At 61.4% G+C, this 27898-nt stretch overlaps 2 protein-coding genes across 5 annotated transcripts in view; both read right to left on the bottom strand.

Moving 5' to 3' along the window:
* The window catches only part of LOC124251347 (carcinoembryonic antigen-related cell adhesion molecule 1-like), a 1036279-nt gene that overhangs the window by 479817 nt on the left and 528564 nt on the right, over positions 1 to 27898 (bottom strand). The window lies entirely within an intron of this gene.
* CIC (capicua transcriptional repressor) lies at positions 530 to 27217 on the bottom strand. 4 transcript variants are annotated; one of them, XM_046684050.1, is made up of 21 exons: positions 27199 to 27217; positions 21214 to 24027; positions 9467 to 9616; positions 9149 to 9383; positions 8939 to 9068; positions 8662 to 8844; positions 8415 to 8580; positions 7224 to 7426; positions 6902 to 7127; positions 6361 to 6464; positions 4874 to 6107; positions 4596 to 4783; positions 4112 to 4233; positions 3843 to 4009; positions 3447 to 3737; positions 3025 to 3350; positions 2516 to 2769; positions 2262 to 2416; positions 2052 to 2183; positions 1622 to 1753; positions 530 to 1526 (listed from the first exon to the last, which is right to left on the bottom strand). In XM_046684050.1, the coding sequence occupies exons 2-21, from the start codon at positions 24014 to 24016 to the stop codon at positions 1159 to 1161; spliced, it is 7569 nt and encodes a 2522-aa protein (XP_046540006.1). In that variant the 5' UTR covers positions 24017 to 24027; positions 27199 to 27217; the 3' UTR covers positions 530 to 1158. The 4 variants fall into 4 exon arrangements, with proteins under 4 accessions (XP_046540006.1, XP_046540005.1, XP_046540008.1 ...); XM_046684049.1 differs by lacking the exon at positions 27199 to 27217 and adding an exon at positions 26425 to 26528; XM_046684052.1 differs by lacking the exon at positions 27199 to 27217 and adding an exon at positions 26425 to 26528 and having other exon boundaries at positions 2262 to 2413.

Below are 27898 nucleotides of genomic sequence, written 5' to 3'. Positions count from 1 at the left end.
TTAATCCTCCCACCCCCAGCAGTTATCCCTCCACACAGGGCGTGGGTATCTGTTTCCCCAGAGGAGCACTGTCTGCTGGCTGTGACGGGTGTAACCCAGGAAAGGCTCCTTCTGGCCTGGCTGCAGTGCTGGTTCAGGCCACATGGGGGCAGCAGGGGTCACTTTGAGGACAGCGCAGTACTCTGGGCAGACTGGCCTCCCCACCTAGTGCCACCTCTGGGCTCAAACCTCTCAGGACCAACTGGAACTTTGGGGGTGAACTGCCCTTCTTACAGCACCACATCTTAGGCCTTCCCCAAGCCCGTGCATGTTAGATGCCTGTGAAAGAGGGCAAATAGGCATCGTGACTCCCAAGCACCAGAGCTGGAGAGAGGCTGTGCCCACATGGTCCCTCTGATGTTGGGAGGGTGTGGTCCTGGATTTGGTCCCCCCATCTCACTGAGGGGAAAATGTATAGCTCCGTGGCTGTCTGAGGACAGGACTGGCACAACCCACACCCCTTTCCCTTTAGAGCGAGCAGCCACACAGGTGTGTTAAACAGCTTTAATCTCGGTCATTGCGGCTTCTCGGCACAGTAAGAAATATTGCACATGATCAACATGTTTTGTTCTGGGGATGGGGACAAGGGTAGGGGGAATCACCTTCTTAGAAAGTACAACCCAAGTTGGGAGGGCAGAGGGGGTGGGGAGAGAACCCTCCCCATGCCTGTGGCAAAGTGCAGGAGCCCCCACCCCCAAACTAACCTGAGTCCAGCCCCTCTGGGGAAAAAAGGGGTACGTGAACTCCCCCTACTCCACAGGCACCTCCCTGTGGCCCAAGGCCCGCACTACCCTCCGGCTTGCGCCCTCACACGAGCCATTTTGCATAAAGTACAAGTGAAAAGGTCTGAAGGTAACACACTCCAGGTTATGTACAGGGGCTCGGTGGAGGGAGACTGTGCCCCTTCTTCCCCTCAGCTGCCCCCCGTCACAGGGAGGGAGCTGTGGGGGGAGGGGGCAGAGACAAGAGGAGCAGGCCTCATTCCGCCCCAAACTGGAAAGGACGAAATGGCTTTATTGGGGAGGAGGCATCCATCCTGCCCCCCCATTCCTGCCACCTATATACTTGTCCATGTCCTGAGGGGGGTACTGTGGGTCCTGGGATCTCCTCAAGGGCCCCTCACCTGCCTGTGGCAGCTGTGGAGGGGCCAGTGGGTGGGGGAGAAGGCTGGGGGGGCCCCTCCCAGCCAGGCTGTCCGGGCCCCGGCTCTGGGGGTGGAGGCAGTGGTGGGGCAGCTGGGGCCGTGCCAGAGTCCGAGCCAGGTGAGGTGGGGTCAGGGCCCCCAGCAGGGCTGGGAGTGGGGACAGGGGGAGCAGCAGTGCCAGTGGGGGGTGGTCCAGGGAGGGGGGCCTCGGCTCCAGGGGCCTGCTCTGTGGGGGTGGCCGCCTGCATGATCTTCTGGCGCACCTCACGGATCTTCAACTGCAGACAGACCTTGGAGGGGAAGATGTCTGCATAGCGGGCCTGGAAGGCTGCTGTGGCCTGGGCTGGGGACAAAAGGACAGTAGGAGGTGGGGAGGGCAGGGTGAGATGAGCAGCCAGGTCCCCTCCAAGTGCCACCAAGACTCCAAGACCTGCTCACCCGATGGGAAGAAGCCATGGTCCTGGAAGAGCTGCATGACCAGGGCCCGGCGCTGGTCCAGGGTGCGCCGCAGCGACGAGTACGGCACCTTCTCATATTCCAGCTCCCCAAGCACATCCTCGGCTTCTGTACCTGGGAGCAGCACAGGGAGCATGGTCAAGCCTATTGCAGCAGCCTGCTCCCCTGACACTGACCGACTGATGTCAGCCCTCACTGAATTCTATTTCACAGTGGGGTTCAGAGAGGGGACCCACCCAAGATCATGGGGTAACTTAGATGCCTGTTGGACTCCGTAACTCACCCCTGACCTGCTGTCCCCCCTCAAGGCAACACCCACCCCTCCTCTCCCATCTCTAACCCCATTCCCAGGACTCTACTCCTCTTGCAAATCCTAGGTCCCCCACAGCTCCACCTGCTACCGCGCTGGCACCTGTACGGTCAAAGGTGAAGATGTCCCCCTCGCATTTGGCACTCTTAGGGGTGTTGGGCTCTGAGCTACAGCTGGAGCGTCTCCTCATCTTGCGCTTGGGCGAGGTGGGGTCCTCAGGGGCTGAGTCCAGATCTGGTCAAAGAGAAGCAACTCAGTGGAGGTGGCCCCAGTCTGTCCCCCACCTACCCTGGGTGCCCCGTGCTTGCCTACCGGTGGAGTTCTTCCTCTTCTTGCGATAGGAGCCCAGGATGGCCCGGGGTGAGGTGGCCAGAGACTGCAGGGTGGGCGAAGGCAGCACCTCCTCAGGCCGAAACTCGGGCAGCTCAGCAAAGCGCTCTTCGAAGTCGACCTCTGACAGGACCCTGCTGGAGAGTGGGCAGGGTCACCTCCCCTGCCCCAGCCTGCAGCTGCCCCCTCTCCCACCAACCCCACACACTCCACCACGGCCCCCAGCCCATGCTCACTTGTCCACAGAGTCAAAGGTCTTCTTCAGGGGCGGCGGCCGCACCTTCACCTTCTTGCCGGTAGTAGCCGCCTCCTTGCGCTCGGGAGTGTCCCCGGCTGCCCTCCCACTGCTGCCCTCGCTGCTGCCACTGCTGCTACCAGGGGCTGGGGCTGGAACTGGGGCTGGGCTGGGAGGAGTGGGAGGCTCCCCACGGCTCTCCAGGCCCACCCCAGGGACGCGCCAGTCTGAAGATGAGCTGGGGAATTTATTGGCCTGGGGTGGGGGTGGCAGGGAGATGGAGAACACTGAGTTCAGAATGGGGCAAAACCCAGAAACACAAAGAGATGGATGCTGACCGCCTGAGATACAGAGCCTTAAAGGCCCAGTCACACAGACTAACAAGAAGGACAGACGAGGCCCCACAGAGCACGGTTCAGACAAGCGTGCAGGGAAGAGAAGGAGAGAAGAGCAGACAGTAGGCTGAGGGCAGAATCAAGCAGCAGCAGGAGCCTCCAGCCAGGCACTCACCGTAGTCTCAGGGCCCTTGGTGCTGGCCCTCTCCTCAGCAGGTGGAGGTGGCAGGGGACTGCTCCGGGCAGTGGGAGCCCAGGTCTCTGGGGGTGGTGGAGGAGCCGGTGTTGTAGGCTGCCCCTCAAGCTCAGACTCGGAGGCAGGAGGCTCACGGGCTGGGCCGGGCTCCAAGGGCTGCCGGGGTGCAGGGCCAGGCCGCCCAGGGGCACCTGCCTCAAAGGAGCCCACGGGAATGCTGGCAATGGCTGCCTTCACTTTCTGGGGGGGCTTTGGGGTGGGCCGCTGGGCCTTGGGGGCCACTAAGCTGTAAGTCATGGAGCCTGCTGATGAGGAGAAGAGCATTTGCTGAGCCAGGCCTGCCTGGAGCCTATCCCCTGGGTCCCCCAACTCACCCGGCCCTGAGATGGCCCGACACCCACCTGTGGCACTAGGGAAAGGGCTGGTGGGGGCCGGGGTGGCAGTGGCAGGGGCTGGTGGGCCCTTGGGCAGGATGGTGGCAGCAGGTGGGGTGGTACTGGTGGCCACAGTGTAGACCAGGCCTGGGGGGGCCTGGGATGGCTGGGCCAGGGGTGCTGAGGAGCTGGGTGCGGGGCTGCCAGGGTAAAACGCCGTGATGACGGGACCTCCGGGGCCTGCGCAGGTGGGAGGCAGCTGGGGGCTGGGCACGGGCGACACGCCCACCTGGCCGGGAGCCAGCAGCGGGGCTTGGCCTGCAGAAAGGGAGACAGAGGGGAGGCAGGGCCCTGAATTAGGGCCTGGGCTGCCTCAGCCCCACCCTGGGTCCCGAGCTCTTCATGCCAGGCTGCCTCTCTCACCTGAAAGCAGGGGCTGCACGAAGGCAGGGCCGCTGGGCCCCAGCGAGGTGAAGCCTAGGGCTACCGAGCTTGTGGGGCCGTACGAGGTGACCGTTCCGGCCTGGCTGGACACAGGGCTGGTGCCCAGGGGCAGCGCATGCCCGCCCGCTGACTGCACATAGGTGATTCTGCCGCAGGGAAAGAAAAGGGAGAGAGGCGAGGTGAGGTGAGCAGGCCCTACCCAACCCCTTCCTTGGGCTAGCCTCCAGAGAGGGTTCAATTGCCATTACCTGGTGGAGGAGGGCAGCAGGACCTTCTGAGGCTGAGAGGCGGGTCCAGGGAGCGTGGCCGGGCTGAGGGGCGGCACCAGGCCGCTGGGTGTGCTCACAGGCACTGGAGTCAGCTGGATGATCTGTGGGGAAGGCCACCAGCAGGCTGTGAGCTGGGGACCCAGAGTGGGGCAGGGGAAGACCAAGACCTAGAAGGGTGGGTCTCAGCAAAGACAGGGAACACAAAATTCGAGATAGAGATAGGAAGGGAGAGACGAGAAAGAAGACACAGCAAGAGATGAGGGTTGCAGAAAAGGAACAAGGTGCAGTCACTGAGGGCAGAATCGAGATCCACAGAAAAAGGGAAAGAAAATGGCAAGACAGAGTCCTAGAGACACATTAAAGAGAGAGAAAAGGAGAAGAGACTGAAGATACAGAAACCACAGGACAGAGAGACCACCACTCAGAGGAGATGAATGAGGGGCCACAGCCAGGGTGCCCTCACCTTGCTGGGTGGCTGGGCGCCGTTCTGCACAGGTACTGAGAAGGATGGGCTCACCAGGGGCAGTGGCTGGCCGGCCCCTCCCCCCCGCACTGACATGCTAGGGGCAGCCAGGGGCACTAGTACCTTCCCAGGTAGCAGCTGGGCTGAGCCACCTGGGGGCGGGGCCTGCACAGGAGAAACTGACTGGGCTGCAAGTTAAGAGGCAAGAGAGGAGGAAGTTACAAGGGAGCTGACAAGGGCTGTCCCCCCTCCTTGTGCTGCCCAGCCAGGGACCTCACCTTTGGGGGGTGGGGCGGAAGGTACGGACTGCAGGATGGGGATGCCAGGAGTGGGTGCAGTGGCGGCCAGGACTTTGCCATTGGTGGAGGTGCCCGGTGGGAGGGTGAAACGGATGCTGGTGGTGGGTGCAGGGCCGCTGGGAGCCGCTGCCTTGGTCCCAGGGGCTGGTGCTGGGGCAGGCGCCACTTGAAGCTGCTGGGGCAGGGTGGGCAGGATGTACTGCACCTGGGTGATTCCCCCAGCCTTGCCCAGGGCACCTGGCTGCAGGATGCCCAACGGCACTGGCCCATTGGGGCCACTCCCAGCACCTGCTCCTGAGCTCGCAGTGGCCCCACTGCCAGGGGCTCCTTGGGCAATGAACTGCACAGCAGGGGGTGCTGGGGTCCCATAACCCGGGGTGCCCACCAGCAGGTTGGTGACAGTAGCAGGTGCCTTCCCCACAGTGCCCAGTAGGGACCCAGCCACCAGATGTGGGGCTGGCGAGGTGGCTGCTGTCGACTTCTTGTCCGAATACACTAAGCTGACACCCAGCGGGGAGCCCCCAGGTGCCCGGGACCCAGTGACCGTCTCAGTCCTGGCACCTGCTGTGTCATTTGGAGACACCTCTGCCCGGCCAGAGGTGGGGAAGGGTTTAGAGGCGATGGGCACAGGAGTGCTGCTGACAGGCCGCACTACGTTGGTGACCATGGTGGCAGCCGGGCGGGACAGGGGCGCTGCTGGGGCCCCATACGCCAGCGATGGGGCTGGGGCCGAGGGCATGCGGGCTCCACTGCCCTCCCGTTCCTCCTTGTTTGGGGGTAGGACCAGTGTCTGCAGGACACTTCCTCCCCCACTAGGAGGCGCCGCAATAACTGAGGGACCTGGTGGGTCCAGGCCTCCAACGCTTTCAGGTCTCTTGCGTCGGAAGGTAACAGGATCCGTTGAGAGGAACCGTGCAGCCTTGGAAGGTGTCGCTGGGCCCCCAGCCCCAGGGGGTGGGGGCCGTAGTGGGCCTGCTGTGCTGCCCTGACCTGACTCCTGGGCCTTGAAGGTCCCTGAGCCTAGTGAGAAGGAGGTGGCTGCTGAGGCTGAGGAGGAGGCAGGCGAGGATGAGGAGGAAGACGGGGTGGGGCCGTAGCCTTTGCCAAAGGCTGTAGGTGGATCTGGGGGTCCTGGGGGCTCAGGATCCAGCGATGGACGGCAGTGGGTAAAGGAGGAACGGATCACAGGTGAGAACACCTTCCGGCCAAAGCCCTGGGTGGAGGGAGAAAGGAGGCACACCCATGTCAGGAGAGCCTGGATACCCACACCCTGCCATCCCCATCCCACCTGGCAGCCAGGCTAGCTGAAGGCCTCGATTCACGTAGGCTGTGACCCAGTTCCCCATGGGGCAAATAGCTTGCCCTCTCTGGGCCTTAATCTCCCTCTCTGTCAACACACACAAGAGCAGACATTCCCCCTCCGAGGAAAGAGTATGACCAGACAGCGCCAAGTCCCAAGCCCTCACCTTGCTGCCCTCTGGGTCCTCCCCAGAGCTGTCTCCGCTCTCGCTGTCAGTCACCCGCTCCTTACACTTGAGGTCAATGTCAGTGTTGCTGAAGCCATCGTCAGCTGAGGGAGTGAAGGGAACATGATAAGCATAGGGGCTGCGTGCAGGACTTCCCAGGAGGGACAGTCTGGAGGTAGGCTCTGGCGTCAGTTCTGCCCCAAGCTGGCAGTGAGTGTTTCCAGGAAACCTGTTCCTCAGCCCAGGGTCTGGCCACCTGTCCAATGGGGGAGCCTAAGAGCACGCAGATAATAAAACCTAACACTGTGCCCAACAGCCTAGCTGTGCCTGTGTCCTCCCAGTTTCCTGCCTGGCTGGGGGCTTCCTGAGGGCAGGACTGGGTTTACTCAGCAAGGCCTGAACTGAACATGCCTGCAATCATACACAAACATGGAAGGGAAGAAAAAAAAGGGGCCTGAGAGCCTGGGTCAAATCTCTGCCCACCCCCCAAACCTTAGCCTGCAGCTCCCCAGGCAGGCTTCTGGGCCCTGCAACTGCTCACCAATGACATCATCATCTCCTTCCTCCTCACAGATGACCATGCGTTCCTCGTCACTTGTCATGTCCTCGCTGGCCGCACGCTGGGAACGGGAGGCTCGGGTGGGCAACAGTGGAGGCCGCCCACTGGCCGCCAGGGCACCACCCTCACCAGGTGCTGCAAAAGGGCCTGGAGCCCCATATTGGGTGGAAGGTTTGGGGCCAGAGTAGGACGCAGGGCCAGACACCATCTGCAAAGCAGGTGCAAGGAGAACTCAGCTGGGGCTGTCACCTTCGGGTAGCTCTCCCTGTCCACCTCCCCTGCCCCCATGGCTTGCACCACAGACCTGTGTCAGTTCCTGTAGTGCCTGGCTGTCTACTTCCCCGCCATCCAGACTGTGGACGCCACTGTGGGAGAAGGCTCGGGGCCGGGCCGAGCCAGGTCCCCCGACTGTGTGCAGACGTTCTGCCCCACAGGAGCCGCTCCCCGGAGCCTTGGTGTCTGAGCTCAAGAGTGTCTGGGCTGCAACGGACAAGAGCTCTGAGGACACTGTAGAATGGAAGAGAAGTGCTGCAGACAGGAAGCCTCTCTCCAGCCCCTAGCCTGGCCAAGCCATCTGCAAATCAGTCTAGGTACTGGGCAGAAGCAGGCTGGAATTCCTGGGCCACCTGGCAGAAAAGATACACCACCCACCAGCCCAGCATCTCCTTCCCACTGGTTCCTGCCCTCTAGGGTTGCAAGGAGTCAGCCCATTGCTCCCCCGGGAGGCAGCCCCTCTGAGAGAGTGAGAGAGCCTGGACACAGGGATGTGTGGCACTGGCTAGCTAATAACCACTGGCCTGTCTGAGCCTCAATCCCCTCACCTCAGAGAGAAAGGAACGACCCCACCCTCATGGAGCTGTGGGCCCATACCCACAGCATCACTCCAGAAAAGTGCCTCAGAACGATGCCAGGCACACCAGACACCCTCAGTCAGGAGAAGCAGCCAACGAGGGGCTTCCAACTGTGGCCTTGGGAGCCAGCCAAGCTGGGAGTTAAATTCTGGCTCTGCCATTTACTAGTTTCTTGTCACTTCGAGCAAATGATTTTGCCTTTCTGAGTCTCAGTTTCCTTATCTGGAAAATGGAGCGTGGGTTTGAGCCCTAACAGTTATGCTCCCATTGGTGCCTGGCACGTAGTAAATGCTTAGTAAAAGGCCGATAGTAATGAGAATGCCATTTGGAAATTTTATCTGTCTGGACCTCCCAGGCTCCTTCAGAGGAAACAACTGCCAGCTCCTTTGTGCGCCACTCATCAGGCCATGCTGAGGCAGCATCCTACATGCCACAACTAGAAGGACCCACAACTAAAATATACAGCTGCGTACTGGGGGGATTTGGGGAAAAAAAAGACTGGCAACAGTGGTTAGCTCAGGTGCCAACCTTTAAAAAAAAAAAAAAGAGAGGAACTTCTGGGGCAGGGGGTGAGCAAGCAGGGGGTAGCTGACAGCTCTCAGGGAGGCAGGTGGCAGGGCAGGAGAGCCAAGGGGCTGACTAACCTCCAGGGGCAGCAGCAGTGCCTGTCTCCGACATGCTCCGCTCCCGAGTCTCCTTGTGCCCTCCTGCCAGCCCCAGACTTGTGGGCTTGGCCTCTGAGCTGGACTTCTTCCGGTCCTTGTTGCACCACTTCCAGTCTGGGTGGGCCTTAAAGTGGGCCTCTTTCACCTGGCAGAAGAGGGCAGGAAGACCCTTCATTCATCCACCCCACCAGAGGTACTGGGAGGAGCCAAGAGAAGGAGGCATTACCTGGAACGCCAGGTCATGGTACTTCTGCTTCTCCTTGGGTCCCAGGGCGTACCACCACTCGCCCAGGATCTTGCTAACAGTTCGGTTGTCCTGGTTGGGATGACGCTGGTGGACCAGGGCCCGGTGACGCTTGCTGAAGATCATGAAGGCATTCATGGGCCGCCGGATGTGGTCCTTCTCCCGCTGTAGTAGACACGGGCCCAAATGGGATGGTTAGGACCAGGAGTCAGGCTTGGAGGGCCACAGGGCGAGCTGGGGACAGGTGGGAATGAGGCACCTTGTTGGGGCTGCGTCCATCCTTCTCTGAAGATGAGTCTCGTTCCTTGGGCAGGGCACTGAGGGACTGGGTCCGGCGTTTGCCAGGTGGCAGAGGCAAATGGATCTCAGGAGACATGATGGAGAGGAAGCTGTGGCAGGAGCAGCAGGGACAGTGAGGGCCACGTCTGTGGCCACTGCATCCCCTAGTCCCAAGCCTCAGGGCACTCACGCATCATCATGGTCACTCTCCGTCTCACTGTCCAGCCGGGGCTCTCCTGGAGCGCCAGGGGCCTCATCCTCAGTGGTGGGAGGGGGGCCCTTTCCAGGTTCCACCACGCCCAAAGTGTGGGGGGGTCCGGGCCCTGGGCTTTCAGGGCATGTGGCTCCAGGGGGCCGCCCAGGGTCAGCATTCCCTGTCCCGCCTGGTGGCTGCTCATGAGCAACAGCGGCCGACTCAGCAGGTTCTGGGGGTAGAGAAGCAGCTCAGGGGGCTCTTGGGCCACCTCAATTCCATCCCCATGCCTTCCCACAGCCCTCTACCCCTCACCTTTGCTCTGGTTGGAGGCCACTGGGTGGCTGGCAGGTTGCTGGGCCTCACTTGGTTGCACAGAGGGGTCAGGCTGGCTGGGGGCCAGGAAGGGGACTAAGGAGTGCCACGGGAACACAGCCACAGAGCGAGGTTCCACGTTCGTCCACACTGTAGGAAGGGGCCAGTTGAGCTGTGCAGCAAGAGAGCTTGGCCTTGACCCCCAACTCAAGCTCTTTTCCACCCTGGATGAGGTGGCTCCACCCATCCTTTGTACCCTCTTCCCTATTCCCCAGCCTCTTAGGCTTGTGCATGTAACATCACTCAGGATAAACTCCTCCCTGAAAGGTTTCTAGGTTTATAAGAAAAAAAACAGAAGCAAGGAAGGGAAATAGTCCTCAGGCCTCACTCCCTCCCCCACCTCCACCAGCCCTGCCACGAGGGACCAGACCAGAGGAACGACTGGCTCCTGTCACAAACCAGGCCATGTTCGACTGCCATCTCACACTCCCAAGGCCCCAGGACCTGAACAGGCCTTGGGACCCCCCCTCTCCAGTCATGCCACATTCCCAGCACCCATGTTACCATCTGACACGGCCCCTCACCTTGACCTCACACTCCCTTTCTCTTTCCTGAGGCAGATGGCCTGGTCTCCCCTCCCCTCCTCTCTCCATTACCCACAGGGTGTGGGGTCTCAAGTCTCTCTCCCTGCCTCCCTGCTCCTATCACAGACCCCAGGGGACCAGATCTGCCCTTCCCGGATTGGGCACAGGTGGCTCCTTGCATCTTTCCCCTTCACCCCCAAAGAGAATCTACTGGCTATGAAGAGGCCTTCCCCCCTCTACACCCCTGAGCTTATCTTGGGTGCAGAGCCCAGCTCCCCTGCCCAGAAAGAGGAGTGGGGCAAATTCTTCGGAAGAAAAGGCACAGACAATGGAGCACACAACAAAGTTGTTAAAAGTCTCTGCCCAGGGCAAGCAAAAGTGCCAGGTGTTTCCTTGAGGCTATACACAGGAAGGCACTTCCTTCAGGAGGGGGCCGGTCCCAGGGGTCCAACCTTCAGCCTCAGGAGCTAGGTGGTAGGAGGGCAAGCCCTGGGCTGAGACCCACCCCTGCTGGACTCCTGGGGTGGGCTGAGGCTAGGAGTGGGCTTCCCTCTCACTGGTGCCTCCCTGGGGGAAGTGGAACCAGCCGAGGAGGCCCCTGCTAGGGGAAGACGATGAAGGGAGGAGGGAAACGCCCTAACCCTGGTCTCCATCATTCCAGACCTCCCCCGATGCAGATCAATCTGACCTGGGGTGACCCCCTCAAGCCTTCAGAAGCCTGGACTCCCTATGTGAGACACTGGCCTTGAGACCCGATTCTTTGAAAGGCTGACAAAAGAAAAAGTAGACAGGCAACGGCAGAGAGATAAGGAAGCCAGCACTGGAGGGAACTCCAGATGCTATGATGAACCTGTCCCTTACCCCTGGGGCACTGGGGACACAAAAGCCTGCTCAGCCCTCCAACCCCATACAGCCCCCAGGGACCTGGACCTGTCCCTCTCTTCACAAAGATCTTTCTCATCAGGGCCTCCTCTGATGAAGCCCATCTTCTGCTGGGTGGGGAATAAGGGGCCCAGCAGACAATAGTGGAACAGTCCTTTGGTCCTGCCCCTCTTGAACTCCTCCCCAGTGCACTATCCTCGAGGTTCCCGGGTCTCTCCCCTACCCCTCAGTAAAGCACATCACAAACACTCCAGCCCATCACTCTGTTCTGAGTGCCTCACTCATTTCCCAAGCCCTGTCCTTAGCCCCACTACTCAATCACAGCCCCTTCCCCCTCTATTCCGCACATAGGACCAGCAGGTCTCAGCTGCTCCTATTCTACTCCATGCTCTGAAGCCAATTACCCTGCACCGCTCACCTCCAATGACAACGGACCTGTTTCATCCCATCACCTTAGTAGCACAGCTGTCTCTTAGCTACTCCCCACTCCTCACTCCCATCACTCCACTGCACTCTCACCTGCCGTCACTTACCACTTGGCCCAAGCGAGCTCTGTAACTTTCCCCGTCATCCCTTCACTCTGCCTCTACCATTCCTGTCCTATACCCCCATCACCGTTACTCCGCACTTAGCACGCCGACACCTTGACCCCTGCAGTCCCACGGCCCAGACGCTACTGACCGAACATGCCGAGGCCACGAGAGGCCGCGCCGGACGCGGGCACCAGGGGCCTGTGGGCTGAGTACATGGTCCGGCGCGGGGGGGCCCGACCAGGGCTCGCGCCTCCTCAGCGGCCGCCGCCGCTCCGCCCGCCGCCGGCTTCTCGGCCGTCGCCGCTCCGGCCCGGGGGGAGCTGGAGGCCGTCGCCGCATGCCCCCCCCCCGCCACCCCCTCTGGCCGCCCCACGCGGGGGGTCTCTGCCGGGCGCGCCTGCGCACAGCACCGCCTGCCTCCCGCCGCCCGGGGGGGCGGGGGAGGTCAGAGCGCGCCGGCCCCGCCCCGCCCCCCGGCGCGCGCGGGGGCCGTCACGGGGCGCGCGGCACGGGGGCCATCGGCGCCGCCCCCTCCCTCTCCCTCCTCCCGCGCGGAGCCCGGCGGGCGGGGCAGGCGGGGCGGGGCGCGGCGCGCGTGCGCGGGGGCGGCCCCCTCCCTTCCCCGCTCGCTGGCTCCCTCGCTCGCTCCCTCCCTCGCAGCTCCGGCGGGTAACGGCTCTGGCCCCGCGCGCCCCGGCTGCCGGCGCCGCCGCCCCGCCTTTCCGGGCCCCGGGCCCGCGGCTCAGCGCCGGGTCGACCTCCGGCCCCGGGCGGACGGACGGACCAGCGTGCGTGGGTCCGTGCGCTCCGAGCGAGCCCCGCGCAGAACCACCGCCGCCTCCCCGCCCCGCCACTACTACGCGCTCCCCTCCCCCCGCCGCGCCTCCCCCCGCCCCTTCCCCGCTTCCCCCGCGGCCTTCCGCGCAAGCCCGGCCCCCCACGCGTGAGCCCATTGGCTGCCGCCGCCGCGCGCGGGTCAGGCCCCGCCGCGCCCGCCCCCATTGGCCACCCTAAGGGAACGTCAGTCATATGCAAATAAGGGCAGGGCGGGGCGGGCTCCGGTTGGCCCCGAAATGGCCGGGGGCGGGACCATGGGAGGAGGGTGGCAGGGAGGGCGCACTGCAGTAGAGGCACCGAGCCAGAGGGGCGGTTCGGGGCGCCGCGCTGCGGAGGCCCCGGGGTTGTGTGTGGCGGTGTGTGTGTCCAGTCTGCGCGAGGAACACGCTCACGCGCGGCTCGACCCGCTTCCCTCACGCCGGCCAGGGCGCGCACAGCCCCGCAGGGCAGACCAGCTGCGCGGAGGGTTGGGCAAGCCACCCCTGAGCCCTCCAGCCTTCACACCAGCAGTCACACACACACAGCCCCTCCTCATAGACCGACTTTCCTGCCACACCCATCATCATACACACCCCGCGGTCACATGTACCCTTGGTCTTACACTCACATTGTCACACACTAAGTCACACACCTCGAACACCTGCTCACATATATGTACTACCCCACCCTACTCCCTACCCACCATCATATACACTCGTTCTCACCCACCCTCTTCACATCACCCATTTCATACATGAGCTGTCATACATGTTTAACCAATACAGATCCTCATCACACATCCAACAGCCCACATGAATCATCATACAAACACAACATATCAAACAGGCAGAATTATCTCACACACCTCATCACAGCCACCATTTGTCCATCACACCCCCCACCCCCATCCCTCCCACACAACCACACACACTCTTCGATCTTCCATACGGCCTTCTTGGCACTCCTGTCCCGGAAACAGGGTAATGCACAGCCATCATACTGACCCCATACACTATATAAATTTACCATGGTGAGCAGTAACCACTTCAGCACCCTGGCCCATCAGGTATACAGAGAGCCATGGCCATTCACGGTCATTCAGCTACCCTGCCTGACCCTCAGCAGCCACCTGTGACCCTCTACCTCACAGAGTAAGGCAGGGGGCCCCAGAGCACCACCATGGGCTGGCCCTACCACTCTAGGCTGGGAGCCACCTCTTCCAGAAAAGGGCCAGGAGGAATAAAGGAAACGAACACTGGGGCTGCTATGTGCTGAGAGGTTGTATGTATTATCCTGTTCATTAAATCATCACAGCCACTAGGGAGGTACACTTTATTATGCCCATTGTTCAGATGAGAAAATGAGTCTCAGAGAAACTGAACAAATTGTGCAAGATCATGCAGCCAGAACATAACAGCCCAGTGCTCCAATTCAAGTGCTCATTCTACTACTGAAAATTTAACCTCAGGGTGGACACAGGCAGAGGCTCCCAAACAGAGGCCCAGGAATATGGTCAGACAATGATACAGAAAGACTGGTGAACTACAGAAAGGTCAGAGGGCACACACGGAGACACAGGCAAGGGTCTGGGGCCCAGCAGGCAGAGTGGCAAAGGCCTTGGATCACCCAAGAGGGGCCCTGAGGCCACACCCAGTAGAGGCAGAGGCCTAGGGCCACATCTGGGCAGGTCAAGGTTGTACAGGCTCAGATGGACCAAGACTGGGCTTCTACACAGGTGGGGTCAGCGACAGGTGCAGACAGACCCTTTTCCCAGCCTCCCTCACTCACTGACAGAGCTGAAGGCATGGAGAGGGGCAAAAACCAGGTAACCTGAGCCCAGAGGGGAAGGGGAGGTCTGCAGCCCTCTGACCTCCAGAGACTGTAGGGCCAGACACTTGGCTGTGAGCCTGGAAGGGCTACCAGCGGGACTATTAGGTGACTGCCCCCTCCTCCCTATGCAGCCCCAGACTCAGACCCTCCATTACCTCACTGCCCCAGGGACTGCAACATGAGGCAGAAATCAAGGCTGAAATCAATGTGGCCCGCTATCTCCCCACCACTGCCCCCTCCTCTCCCCACCGGTGAGTCACCTACTGGCAAAGTTAACCCCTTCCCCACTACAAGGCAGCCCAGGGACAGAGCTCGGAGAAACCCTGTCCTCAGCTTCCGCACTTTCGTTGGGTGAGAAAAAGAGCTAGGCCTGGCACAGCAGGGAAAGAGGGCCCCACACATCTGGGAAGGTTGCACATCTGCTAGAAGACACAGTGCCCACATAGGAGAGATGGAAGAGGCCCCTTACAGGGTAGGGTACAGCCAAGTGGGGGCCCAGCCTGGCAGGGAGGGGCCGGAATCCGGGCGGGAAGGGCCCCCCTGCCCTGGGCACTGGGCCAGCCCTATACTTAGCTTCCATTGTTTGGAGCGAAGGAACCCTGGGTGGGGGTGATTAAGAGGGGAGAAGGAGGAGCAGGTCCTATCCCCAGATGGCTCCATCTCTCCAGCCACCCCAACAGTAACTGGGGCCTCCCTAGTTGGGAAAGGCAGAAGGGGCTCCCCAAACCAGGGCCCCAGCCCCTTCTGAGAGGGGCGCAACGTCATTCTTCGCTCAAGGCAGGTACTCGACAGAAGTATGGTGCAGTCACTCCCTGCACCACCCCATAACCAATTCCACAGAAGGTTTGGCCCTGAACAGCCCCCAAAGTACCAACCCACCCCTGCCTGGGGCAGGGAGCCCAGACAGAGACACCAACTGCCACCCAGGGTGGCACAGGCTGAGGCCTGCCCAAAGGCCTGGGGCGCACAGCCAGAGATGCTGACAGACTAAGGGACAGGCAGACACGTTTTGAACTCCCGGGCCCGTTTATTGAGCCCGAGAGGCACCGAACCCCCGTCGCCCGCGGGTCCCCGCCTCGGCTCACCACGCCAGTGTCCCCGGCTCCCCTCACCCGCTCTCCACATACACACCCACCCACCCACCCCGGGGCGGCGTCGGCGACCGCCAGGGTTGCCTGGGGAACGAGCCCAGGATTGGGCTGGTGCGGCTCGGGAGGGATGGGGGCCTAAAAATAGCGCCAGGGTGAGTCAGTGTGAGTGGGGCTGGGGTAGGCAAGGGGACCAGGAGGGAAAGAGAGGCAGGCGAGAGGTGTGGGGGAGGGTCCCCAGGGATTGGGAGACGGGCAGGACAGGACCGAGGGCGGGATGTAGGTTTGGGGGTGGGAAGGGGCGGAGGTAAGGGGGGTAGTCTATGGGCAACGGGGCCTAGAGGGCTGGTCCGCGCGGGCTGAGGGAGGCGCCACGGCCCGGGCGGAGGAGGGGGCGCCGCCCTGAGTTCTCCTCCCCTCCCCGCGCTCACGAGATTTTCCACTCGCCGCCTGGCCCCCAGCCAGCCCCCGGCGGGCCCCACAAAGCTGCTTTGTGCTGGGAGGGCGGGAGGGTGCCCGGCCGGCCTAACACCCACGCGGGCCGCGGCGGGGAGCGGGCCAGCTGGCACCGAGGCTGTCTGCGGGGGGGGGGGGGGCCCCCCCCACTGGGCCCGAGGGCGCGGCCGCGCAGGGGTTAATGGCGCCGGGGCTGGGGAGCAGGTCTCGGCCAATCGGCGTTGGCGGGCGAGACGGCGGCCAATGGGAAGGACGGAAGCACGCCGCCTGGGCCTACTCCCCGGGGCGCGGGAACCCGCCGCACTAGGTGCCGGCGGGGGCTGGGCGCGGCCCTCTCGGGGTGCCCGTCCGGATCTACAAAGCCCCACTACACCGTTTCCCCGCCGCTTCACAAGAAACAGGCTCAGAGGGGATAGGATTTGCAGTCAAGGTGGCAAGGCTGGGATTTGAACCCAGGTCTGCCTGGCTTCACGATCAGCTTTTCCGCCGAAATAGGGAGACAGGGGTTCCCTGGCCCAGGCCCCCGTGGGGAGCGGGAACAGGGGATGGGGTGCGGGCGGAGGAGGCGGCGCAGCGGGCTAGGGTCCAGCCGCCTGCGGTGCAGCCGCTGCCGCCGGTGGTAATGGGAGCCAGACGCCGTCGCCGCCGCTAATGCGCCTCCCTCCCGGCCACTAATGGAGCCATTAATGCCCCGGCGCCGGGGGCTCGGGGCCGCACCCCGCCTCCCCGGCGCGCGCGTGCTGCGCATGCGCGCGCCGACTGCCCCACTACCCGCCGCCGCCAGGAGGCACCCTGACCCCTCGCAGCGCCTGGTGCTGGGGGCTCTTCCACGAAGTCTCTAAGACTCCTGTTACCTCACAAACGCCCCGTCTCTCCTCTCTGCAACTCATCCTCTTCTTCCCAGCTTAAGCCTCCTTCCTCACCAGGGCAGTCTCCAGGGATTTTGACATCCAGATCCAGCCTTTTCTCTCTCCTGCTCTAAGTCCTTTCTTGGCTCTTCACCGCCTGGCATTCAAGCCTGGCCCGGCTGGACCCGTCGTCTTTGGCACCCTTCGCCAAGCCTAGGCTCTAGTGTCAGCTGCAGCCTCAGCTAGCCACTCAGAGGTCATGCACTTTCACCCCTCCTGGCCTTTGCTCCTAGGGCGGCCTCAGCCTGGATGGCCCTTCCCTTTCCTTCACCACCCTGAAATCCACTCCTTCCTCCATGCTTCAGCTCAAATGTCACCTCTAATGAGAAGCCTTCCTGAACCTCCCTCATCACCCCGCATGGAGCCACAGAGTCTCCATCCTCTAGCTTCCCCAGACTCTGTGCCTCCCTCTGCTCATCCTTGTCTGTGCCTGCATCCACATCTGCCTTCCCCACCCACTTACCCCAGGACTGCTCTGGCCTGGTGGAGGGATGAGGAAGGACTTCTGGTGGGAGAGATGGGGTTTATTGTTTGAGATAAGACAGAAAGTCTGCTTAGCAGAATCTGGATTTGGGGAGTCAGGAGACCCTCGGGCCCTCTTTGGCCTCATTTTCCCCACCTGCCCAAGCATAGCTGGTAGCTACTGCCTGGTCTCTGAGGTCCTACCCGTTGGGGTGGACTATGTGTGGGACTCAGTTAAATGGAGCTGACACTAACTCCTGAAAGGCTGTGGGAGGTGGAGGGTGAACTGGGTCATGCCCTCTAGCAGGTGGGTGGGCACAGGAGCTGCTTTCCTGCTTCTCCCCCAAAGCCGGATCTCCTAGCTTGGCCCAGACAGCCTCCGCCTTCCTGCCTGTCTTGGGAACAGGTGCTTGGATATAGATGGGTCTGCAGGATGACTCCCAACACCTCTCAGCAGGTTTCAGGGACAACAGTGGGCAGTTAATTTGTCACGGAGCCAGAGGGGGCTCCCAGGCCTGGACAACCTCCCAACACTCTGCAAGAAAGGAGTAGGGGACCTGATGCTTAGCAACTGTTCATTGACTCTAAGGAACAGAGCACCTGATGTGCACAGGGTGGGCGTGGGGGACTAGGATGGGGGCAGTTAAGTCTAAGGAGTGCGAGAAAGAGGGCCAGGGGAGAGGCCAAGGCTGAACCAGCAACACAGGATCCCAAGAGAGGGGGCCAAAACAGAAGGAAGGTCGGATGCAAGTTTAGACAAGGACTAGTATCTAGGAAGGGACAAACCAAGAAAGGTATAGAAAGCCAAACTCAGATAGAGAGTCAGACAGACAGACAGAGGTCAAGAGAGAGACCCAGACAGAGAAAGACACAGGAACCCAAGGGAGAGATAGACATACAGTGACCCAAAGAGAGGCAGACGGGTAGACAGAGGCCCAGGAGAAGGGGCACTGCCTGTCAATACGGGGAAGCCAGGCAGGAGCTGGGAGCTGGAAGAGAGGCTGTGCCAGGAATGGGGCTGAGACATCTGGCCTCCTGGGCTGGGGCTGCAGGCCCCGGGGCGGCTTCCTCTCCTGTGGAGCAGGCGGGAACAGTCAGAGGGAGGTGGCAATAGCAGCTGGCTGGCCCGGCCATGCGCAGAATGTGGAGAATGCCGGCCGCCTGCCCCGGCACGTCCCCCAGCGGAAGCAAATGCCTAGCGGGGGGCAGGAGCAGGCAAGCTGCCCCTGGCCACCCCCTCACACCTGCTTCCCGGAGTGAGGGTCAGGTCCTGGCATAGGCAGACAGAAGGGGACAGGACTCTAGCCTCACTATGACACTGGGCACAGTCTGCCCTATCTGGGCCTCAGAGGGAGAAGGCCGCAAGGTGCCTACCTCCCAAGGGTTTAGGGAGGCCTCTGGGAGAAGAACAAAAGGGCCTGCTGGCTGGGAACCTGAGGGCAGCCTGGATACCTCAGCAGGGGTGTTGTCAGGGAGGCGCTGCTCAGAACCGCCAGGACAGGCACTGGACAAGTTCTGACGACCAGGCGGCCTCCAGCAAGGGGCCTCCCTTCCCTGAACCTCAGTTTTCGCCTTGACAACATGGCTGGTAATCCCCACTTTACAGCATGAAATGGATTCGATGAGGTGACCCCACACCTGAGGTGGGGCACATGATAAATGCTCAATAAAGAGTGGTTACTATTACTGTTATCATCATTATTATTGAGAGTGCTTAAGAGCCTGGGCTCTGGAGCCAGATAGCTTGGGTTCAAATCCTGGCTCTCCCTCTTCCTAGCTGGGTGACCTTGCGCAAGTCACTTAACCTCTTGGGCTGCAGTTTCCCACTCTGTCCACTGGAACTAGTAATGATGCTGACCTCCCAGGACCTCGTGAGGATTCGGTGAATAAATGTTCAGTCAGCACTTAGTGAGCAGTGTGCCAGGCACATGCCTGGGTGGTGCTCAATAAATTATTATTACTGTAACTCCTGTTAGTCAGAGTCCTGTGACCTGGAGATCGGGAGACCTGGTGAAAGGCCTGGTCCTGCCCCTCCCTGGCAAGGTGACCTCAATCAGGACTCTTCTTTTGTCAGGACCTCACTTTTCCTCATCTGGAAAATGGCAGGAACCCCTGCTGGGCCTGCCCCAGTAGGCCTCAGGTCACCTGCGTCAGTGCCATCCCTCCCCACAGGGCAACAGTGAGAGTCACATGAGATGATGCTATGAGGGCAATGTTGGGGGCTGAAGGCATGCGGGGGGGTGGGGGAAAGGGGGATGGTTGGAGTCCTTCTGCTTCCATTTCATCATCTGCCTAAGGACAGAAATCCCTGCTGTGCCCACTTCTGTGGAATTTTGCTCATATCAACTATAGGAACAAATGTAAAAAATGTTGGGGGCAGGGTGAAAACCACAGCTCACAACCTCAGTACATGGGTCCCTCTGCCTGAATCTGGGCTGGGCCTGGGCTCCTTCCTGCACTGGCCTCTACCCCAGCCCAAGGCACAGTGGCTCCTTCCAGATCCACACCCCAGCCTCCTTCCTCCCTGGCCTCCTGACCTCTGGTCCAGGGACTGGAACTCACCCTCCACGGTATAGCCATGGTTGGATTGGCTCAAGACCTTCCATGGCTCCCTGGTGTCCTCAGGATAAAATTCACAAGTCTCATAAGGGCCCTCTATGCTCTGACCCTTGCTCACCAACACAGCCACACATCCTAACACTTACCCACCATCTAGACCCCTTGACTTTGTACATTCAACTTCCTTCAAATACTTGCTTTCACTTCAAGGCCTTTGCACAAACTGCCTTTACACAAACTCTTCCCTCTGCCTGAAGGTCCTCCTCCTGGCCTTGCCAGGCTCACTTCTGTACACCCTTCAGGTCTCACTTTAGAGGCCCCTGACCCCTTCTCCAGGAAGCCCTCTATGACTTCCCACAGCCTCCTGGGCTTCCCCCAGCCCAGCGTTGATGACTCTGAATAGTCACTGTCTAGGGATAGGTCTGTCTACTCTAGGGACTGTGAGCCCTGTGAAGACAGGGCTGTGTCCTCAGCACCAACAAGCACAGAGCTAGGCTCAGAGGGGGCCTTCAGTCAACATCAGCTTAACGAATAAATAAATAAGAAAAAGACGGTAGGGAAGGGGCTGGTGACAGGTCTGTCACCCACCCTGAGAGTTGCTCCGACAAGGCCCAGCCTGGCCTGGCCCCCTGGCTCTCCAGCACCATCTCAGAAATGCCACTCTCCTTGCCCCTGGCCTTAGTCTTCCTGCCACACTGGCTTTCCTCTCCTCTCCTCTCCATGTTCCTTCCAGCGTTACAGCCTTCCCATCAGCTTCCTAGGATGCTCTTCTGCCCCATGGTTGCTGGTTCCCACTCATCCCTCAACTCTTGGCTTACAGGCCCTGTCTTGAGGGCAGCCAGACTCGAGTCACACCTGGAGGTGTTCTCAGCACACCCCAGCTCCCCTCCATGCACTGACCACACCTGTGAGGTTTACTGGGTGCAGCGGTGAAGATGAAGGCTCTAGTCCTGGTCCCACCAACTCCCAGCAGAATCACCCACTGGAGCCTCAGTTTTCCCACTTGTAACCCAGCACTACAGCTGAGTGGTCATGGGCCAGCCTGCCTGGGCTCCAGAATTTGCTAGCCATGTGCCCCTGAGCAAGTTACTAACCTGGCCTCAGTTTCCTCTAAACGAGCATAATCATAACACTTGCCTGTCACATTGTTGTGAAGACTAAATGAGCTAATATTTGAAAAGGGCTTAGAACAGGGCCCAGTATGCTGTGAGTGCTACATTATGGGGTGGGTAGGAGGGTTTGGCGAGATAACCCACACGTAGCGCTTATTATGGCGATGCCCCTGCCAGTCCTTCAGACACAGGAGCTGTCGTCATGACTGTCATCTCTGTTACCCCATCAGCTCTGTGGCATCCTGGCTCCAAGCCTGTACTCAGGAAAGATTTGCTGACTGATGGGCCCCTCAAGAGTGCACTCCCAACAGGCAGCCTCTGGAAACTCTGCTTCGAGCCTTCAAAGTCCAGTCCCTTGCCTGATGCGTGAATTCCCACTGCAACAGCTGTGCAGAGGAGCCCAGCCTCCCCTTGAAACCCTCTTGAGGTAGGGAGCTCACCTCTCCTGAGAGCCAGTTCATAAGAGGCCCTGTGCAAAATGAACGCTCACTGTGCCCATCCCCCCGACACCTCTTACCTGTGCCAGGCCGACCCATGATGACTTCCTTCTTGGGGGCAGGATGGCTGGTGTAGCTGCTGGGCACCAGGACGGGCAACAGGGCAGCAGGTGAGGGGTGGAAGGCCACTGGCTGGAAGGGTGAAGAAGCCAGGCCGAAGGTGGGCATTGGCTGAGCCACAGCAGTTGGCGCAGCTGGAGGCACAGTGATGGGCACTGGGGCTGGCAGAGGTGGGGGCAGGCCAGGCTTCCCACTGGCTACCCCGGTGGGTACCGAGGTCTCTCGGCAGCCTCGCCCAGGTCCTGCAGCCCGGGCCTCTCCGGCAGTGCCCACCTCCCCAGGGAATTTGGAGGGTAGCGGCACATCAGGGTTGCGGACAATGACAGGAGAGTCCCGCTGCACAGCAGGCACCCGGCGCACAGAGGGCCCAGGATCCGAGGTCAGGCCAGCAGGTGGGGGCAACAGCAGCAACGGTGAGGGCTGGCGGGAGCGGGAGAAGGGCACAGCAGGTGACACAGCCCGGAAGCCAGCCGGTGTGGACGGTGTAGGTGTGTGGGACACCGAGTCCACACCAGAGTCTAGGCTGTCACTCTTGGGGAAGTCTGCAGCAGCTCCTCCGCCCCCTGTGCCAGGGGCCCCCAATGTCCCTGGGTGGGGCAGGAGCTCTGTCTTCCGCCGCCCAGGGCTGATGGGCACGGTAAAGGTCAGGTTGGTCTGGAAGGTGGGCAGGATGCCAGAGGAATGGCGCTCTCGGGGGGCAGGTGGCGGCGGGTGGGGGCCCAGGTCTGGTGGCGTCAGCACGCCTCCCTTAGGGGTGCTGGCGCTCAGGTGGCGACTGCGTACAGCAGTGCGTTGGATGACCGGTGAAGCATTGATGGGGCTGAAGTTGGCAGGGCGGAAGCCGAAGAGCGGCGAGGGTGAGGGTGATGGGGCGGGAGAGAAGGGCGACTGTGTGGAGACAGGGGAGAAGGAAGGAGTGCCCGAGCGTGAACTGCCCAAGGACACCAGCATCACAGCCGCCTCACACTCATCGAACTCAAAGCGGGACAGATCAGCAGGGGCCACCAGGCGTGGGCGTGAGTCTCCACGGGCAGCCACGCTGCTGGCCTCGCTGTCTCGCGAAGTTTCATCACCCCAGTCAAACTCGGTGCTGCCCTCACGGGCTGCCACGCCGGCAGGTCGCCCAGCCCCACCTGGGCCACTGTCCGCCAGGCCCTCCATCTCCTTGGTTCGCATGGACAGGTGGCGCGAGCAGTAGCCCCGCCGCTGCGACTCCTTCATACAGCCATCGCGTGAGCACAGCCGTCGCCACTGCTTGCCGTTGAATTTCTTGCGGATTCCGTTGGGTGTGCAGACCACATCGCCCTTCTTATACTTCTGCTGGGCGGCTGTCAGTGGCGTGCGGGCCCGGGCGGCCGGCGCAGCCCCCTTCTCCAGAGAGGCCACGCTGCTGCTACGACTCCCGCCCTGACTCCCCTCCTGGCAGGGTGAAGGCTGCTCACCAGGGCGGCCTGGGCCTGCGAAGGCTGGGGACTTTGGTGGCGGTGACAAGAGCTGGGGTGGGGGCAGTGGGAGCAGGGCTGGGGTGCCCAGGGCTGGCGGGTGCTTCTCCTCGCCCTCTTCACAAGCTCCCAGGTTCCCACCAAAGCTGATCTTGGAGACCTCAGCATCCTCAGGCTGCTTGGGGTCCAGGGCAGCAGGGCAGGGTGGCAGGGTGGCCCCAGGCTCAGCCTGCTCCTCCTCAGGGCCTTTGGAGGGCTTCCTGGGCAAGGCCTCAGGTTCCCAGGGGGGCCGCAATAGGCGCAGGCTGGAGCGGGCTACCCATACAGCCTCCTCGGACTCACGGTGTGGTGGCTGTGGGGGCTGTGGTAGGGTGGCTGGTGGACCCAGCTGGGAGCTGGGGCCAGGGCTGAGGCGGACCTTGTAGGCAGCTGGCTTGGTGGTCACCTCCACCACCACACCCTCACGGTAGGCAGCCATGCCAGGCTCCACACAGGTACAGACGGCTGTGCCCACCATCAGTGCGCCTGGTGGTGGCGTGGCATCCAAAACTACATCCACGCCACCGCCAGGTGCCCCCTCATAGAAAGTCAGGGCCCGGTCCCCAGGGAACTGCACACCCAGGTCCTGGCTTCGGCGCACCTGGCGCACCACAGCTGGCAGGAAGAGGCCATCCCCACGCCGAGCCAGCACCCGCTGGGACCTCAGTTGCCGCAGATCATAGCCACCACTGGTGCCACCTGGGGGCCAGGGGCCTGGCCCACAAGCTTCAGCTGGCTCATCCTCCAGGTCAGCTGAGTGCTCGCTGGCTGTGTCAGTGGAGGAGGAGCGGGTGGAGGTGGGTGGCCGTGGAGGCACACCCAGGGCACCAGCCTCCTCGGGGGTCCGCGACCGCTCTTCAGGGGCCCCAGCGGCCCCACCGCTGCCACTGCCACCCGCATGCTCCTCCACGTACTTCTTCTTGGGCGCTCGAGACTTGAACGTGGCTGTCTTTCGGCTGAGTGAAGGTTCCCAGCGGCCTGCCTCTCCCTCTACCTTGGGGTCCTCGGCTGGGCCTGGGGCTGGGTCGTCGGGGTGCAGCTCCGGGGGCAGCCCCTCTGCCCCGGGGCCTCGCTCAGCTTCCTCCTCCTCACCCTCCTCAGCCTCTTCTGGGCTTGGCTGCTGCTGCTGCTGCTGCTGCTGTGCCTCGTCGTCCTCCTCCTCTGGCTTGTTGCCCTCCCCAGCCCCTCGCCGCCTCAGGGCCTTGGCCCTGGTGGCTGGTGGGGACTTGCCGCCGCTGCCAGGACCTGGGAGGCCAGTGCATGCCTTCCTCATTGGCTTCATCTTCTGTCTACCTGCAGGGTAGGAGAGCAGACAGGGATCATCGGGGGCAACTTAGGAAACCCTCCAGACCCAGCATCCCCCAAGACTTCCCACTTGCTAAGGCTACCATCTCAACTCCGTCATCCCTGAGGCCTCCTTCCTGGCTGTCCCCATCTCATGTGGGCCCCTGGCCAGCACCCAGACACAGACTGGCACCCACATTCCCGGAGCTATACACTCTGGCTCCTTGGGGACACTCACATACATCTGCTCCCTCTGCAGAGGACACAGCAGGCACACGCACACACTTTGACTGCCCCGGGGGGTGTGAGAAGCAGCAACAGTTCACACCTATGGAACACTCACTTTGTGCCAAGACCAGGGCCTAACTCATTTTATCCTTACAACAGCCCTAAGAGGCAGGTGCTACTATCAGCCCCACTTTACAGGAGAAGAAACCAAGGCACAGAGGGATCAAGCAACTTGTTCAAATTCACCCAGCTAGGAAATGGCAGAGCTAGGGCCTGAACCCAGGCAACCGGGCTCTAGAGTCTGTACTCCTAACCATTTCAGTGTGCCGCCTGTCACATGATCCAGAGGGCATGCTTCCTTGCACTGTCACCGTCCAGAGAGCACACGCAGTCATACACACACATGCACAGGCACACATGCACAGAAAGGGAGGTGCCTGGGCTGTGATGTGAGCCTCTCTCCACCTCCCCTCACCCCTCTGGGCAGCCTGGCATGGCCAGGCATTGTGGGAAGGAGTGGACAGCTGAAAGTCCCAAGGGACAGCTGCCCACTCTGCTCTGCACCTCGGGCCTGCCGGGTATAGCCATCTCCTCAGATCCTGGCAAGGAGCAGGCAGGGGCACGTCTGGGGCAAGAGCTCATACCCAGTGCTGCCACGGGGCCGTGCATGAGCACACGCACACGCACACACACACACACACCAGCACACACACGTCATCACACAGTGGGAGACAGAGCTACACCCCAGGGTTCCGCTGTCCCACTGGATGAGAGCCTGCCCCTCCCCCCACAGCACCCAGCGTGATACCCGCAAACCCAGCCCCCACTTCTGGCCTGCATGCATCCCCGCCCTGGCTGGGCTGGCTCTGGCAGGGTGGCTGAGCCAGCTGGGCCCCCCTCGCCCCCAAATATGCCCTCCAACTCCAGGTGGGGGTAAGTGGGAGAAGGTCAAAGAAAGCAGGACAGCCCAGCAGGCCAACCTCACCCACTTCCTGAACAGTCATTACTGCCCGCCCCCTTTCAAGCTGCCCTGAGAAAAGAAAAGGGAAAAAACTTTACTCTGAAGTGACTAAGAGAACCTGAGAGACCAAAAGGGAGCCTTTGGGAGGGTTTGGGGGCCCAGGACCATAAGCCAAACACAATCGGAGGCTCCCCCGACTCAGTCTTTAGGCTCCCACGGGACCCCTGACCTTATGCTCTCCTACTTGGGGCCTGCTGCTCCTGTGGACCCCGCAGTCCCAGGCGGCCTCTTCTCTGAGCCAATCCTGGGGTCCTCATAGGCAGAGCCTGGAGGACCCGGGGGTTTTTCACACTGGGGCAGGCATCCAAGTGCCCAGGAGTTGGGCTGCTACAACCACCTTCTCCCCACTGACCGGCTGGGCCACCATCCTGGGGACTGAGATCCGGCCTCAGTCCTGCCCAAACACAAACCTTTGCATACCCCACCCAGGGCCTACAACCACACTGCCTGGCACCCTGCACCCTGCTGCCTGGCTCAGCCTCTTCACCCCAGCAGCCAAGCCTCTTTCTTTCCCCTGGGGCCTACTCTCTTCCTGTCCACTCCACTCTGGAGAACTCCCACCAAAGGCCCTGTGGGCCCTCACCTCCCTCAGAATCTGAGCAGTAACTCCTGAAGCCTAGGCCAGCCCAGGCCCTGGCTCTTCAGAGTCTAATGCCCTCTGCTCTCATCAGCCCTCCTGGTACCAGCTTCTCTGCCACTTTGTCTCCCATACTGTCACCACTTCTCTCTCTACCTCTGTCCTCACCGACCCTAGGCCCCCCTCCTCAGTCACCCCTTCCTTGTCACCCTCATCTATCTCTGTCACCTCTTCCTCCCAGTTACTCTCCTGTCAGCCATCTCTGGACCTGTCACCCTCTCTCCCCATCACCTCTCCTTGTCACCCCCTCCAACTCTGTCCCCTCCCTCTCCCTGTCACCCTGATCTAGTCCTGTCACCCCTCCATTCCTGTTACCCATTCTCTGCCCACCACCCCCTCCTCATCACCTATTTTTTGTCACCCCTCCTCCAAACCACTTCTTCCACTCTGTCCCCCCTTCCCACCATCCCACCCACCCCTTTCCCTCTTTCCCCCCTCCCCGTCCCTGCCACCTGTCCCCTCTCGGCCCCCAGCACCCCAAATCCCCCCTGCCCGTGTCAACCCTGGCCCCGCCCCTCACCTCGGGCTTGGCGGGGTTTCGGGGCGGGGGGCCGTGGCCCCGGCTCGGTCCGGTCCGGTCCCTCCCCGCCCCCCCTCCGGCTCTCCCTCTCGATTCTCCCTTTTTTTTTTACTCCAACACACAAAATGGTGAATGGACCTGCAACAGCTGGAGCAGCCAGCCAATCACCGGCCACAACCCCGCTGACCGGCGCCGTCCTAGGCCAATAGATATTCGCAGCCTGGTAGGCTCCGCCTCTCGACGACGAGCGACGCTCGCCACAACCAATCGTGCCCACCCGGCAGCGCTAGGGGGAGGGGCCAAAGTCGAAGACCGGCCTCCCTCTGGGACCGACATCAACCTGAGCCTACGACCGTCTGATCTGCCTACAACAAGTGATAGACACCAGCATTGACCAATTGCAGGCCGTCTTAGTGCCGAATGACAAATACAGTACCCAGTCGCCTTGCACTCTAGGCCGGAACCCAGCCTCTGTGAGGGACAGTAGCCAATGAAATGCAAGAAGGAGGGGCTGAGGGACGGATTGTCCAATGATCAGGCTTAGAAGGCGTGGCCTCAGCGTTTGTTGACCGGCTAGTCGCAGTTCCTGCTGGGAAGGGTAGTCTTTTTACGTCTCCGGCCCATAGTCGACGGTACAAGGCAGACTACAACTCCCATGTGACAGAGTGGCTGGAGCACCAAAGAACCCGGGCGAGGAGAAAAAGTCGAAAAAGGCAGTTCCTCGTGAGCCTCACTGGACACCCGGAGGGTCTTAGACCTAGGGCCCCGACTCACCCGGATTCCCGGCTGTGGCGTCGCCAGTGGCTCCTCTCAGTGGCGGCGGCAGCGGCACGAGGGGGAGGTGCGAGGAGCAGCCAACCGCCACTCGTGAGCCCCGCAGCCAATCAGCAGCGGCCGGGGCGGCGCAATGACCTCACCGGGTTCTACTCTCTTACCCCTCCCCCACGTGGTTGTTGCTGCCGGTAGCCGGGAGTAGAGAAGTTTGGGGTGGGGGGAAGGGGAGGAGAACGAGTGATGTCACCTTTCCCCCGCTTGATTGGCTGTTGGGTGGCCGGGCCTATGACCAATCAACAACCTCGGAAAGTCTGGCGCGGCCCCGCGGAAAGCCCTGTTGCCACCGGGAGGGGAGAGAACGTGCTCGTGTAGGGTGGCGCGCGCTGCAGTGTAGTCCACGCGCGCGGCCTGGACTGGGGCTTGGGGGCCTTGGGGACAGGTCACCTCCTCCAAGACTTTAACATTTAGGGCGGCGCAGTTTCCAGACAGCTCCTCTAGGCATGCAGGGGCACGAATGAACAAATGCACCGCTTCCTGGGGCTTCACACTGCATTCCGTGGAGAGCTACACTTTGTGGGTGTTCACACCTGGCGGGAGAGAGATTTTTTAAAAGTCATGGGAAGGGATTCACACTGGAGGTAGGGAGGAGAGGGATATGCCCTGTCAGTAGTAGATTCCTGCTGCCTAGATGTGGCGTGTA

Source organism: Equus quagga, chromosome 13 (assembly GCF_021613505.1).
Source record: "Equus quagga isolate Etosha38 chromosome 13, UCLA_HA_Equagga_1.0, whole genome shotgun sequence".
Classification (NCBI taxonomy): Eukaryota; Metazoa; Chordata; class Mammalia; order Perissodactyla; family Equidae; genus Equus; species Equus quagga.
This window is presented reverse-complemented; position numbering and strand designations above follow the sequence as displayed.

Coding starts and splice junctions, on each gene's coding strand:
- CIC (XM_046684050.1), bottom strand. CDS start 24,016: ATGAAGCCAATGAGGAAGGCATGCACTGGCCTCCCAGGTCCTGGCAGC. Junction 4,010..4,111: donor CTGCTGCCCTCCTCCACCAG/GTAATGGCAATT, acceptor TCCCTGCGGCAG/AATCACCTATGTGCAGTCAG. Junction 2,184..2,261: donor GAAGAGGAAGAACTCCACCG/GTAGGCAAGCAC, acceptor CTCTTTGACCAG/ATCTGGACTCAGCCCCTGAG.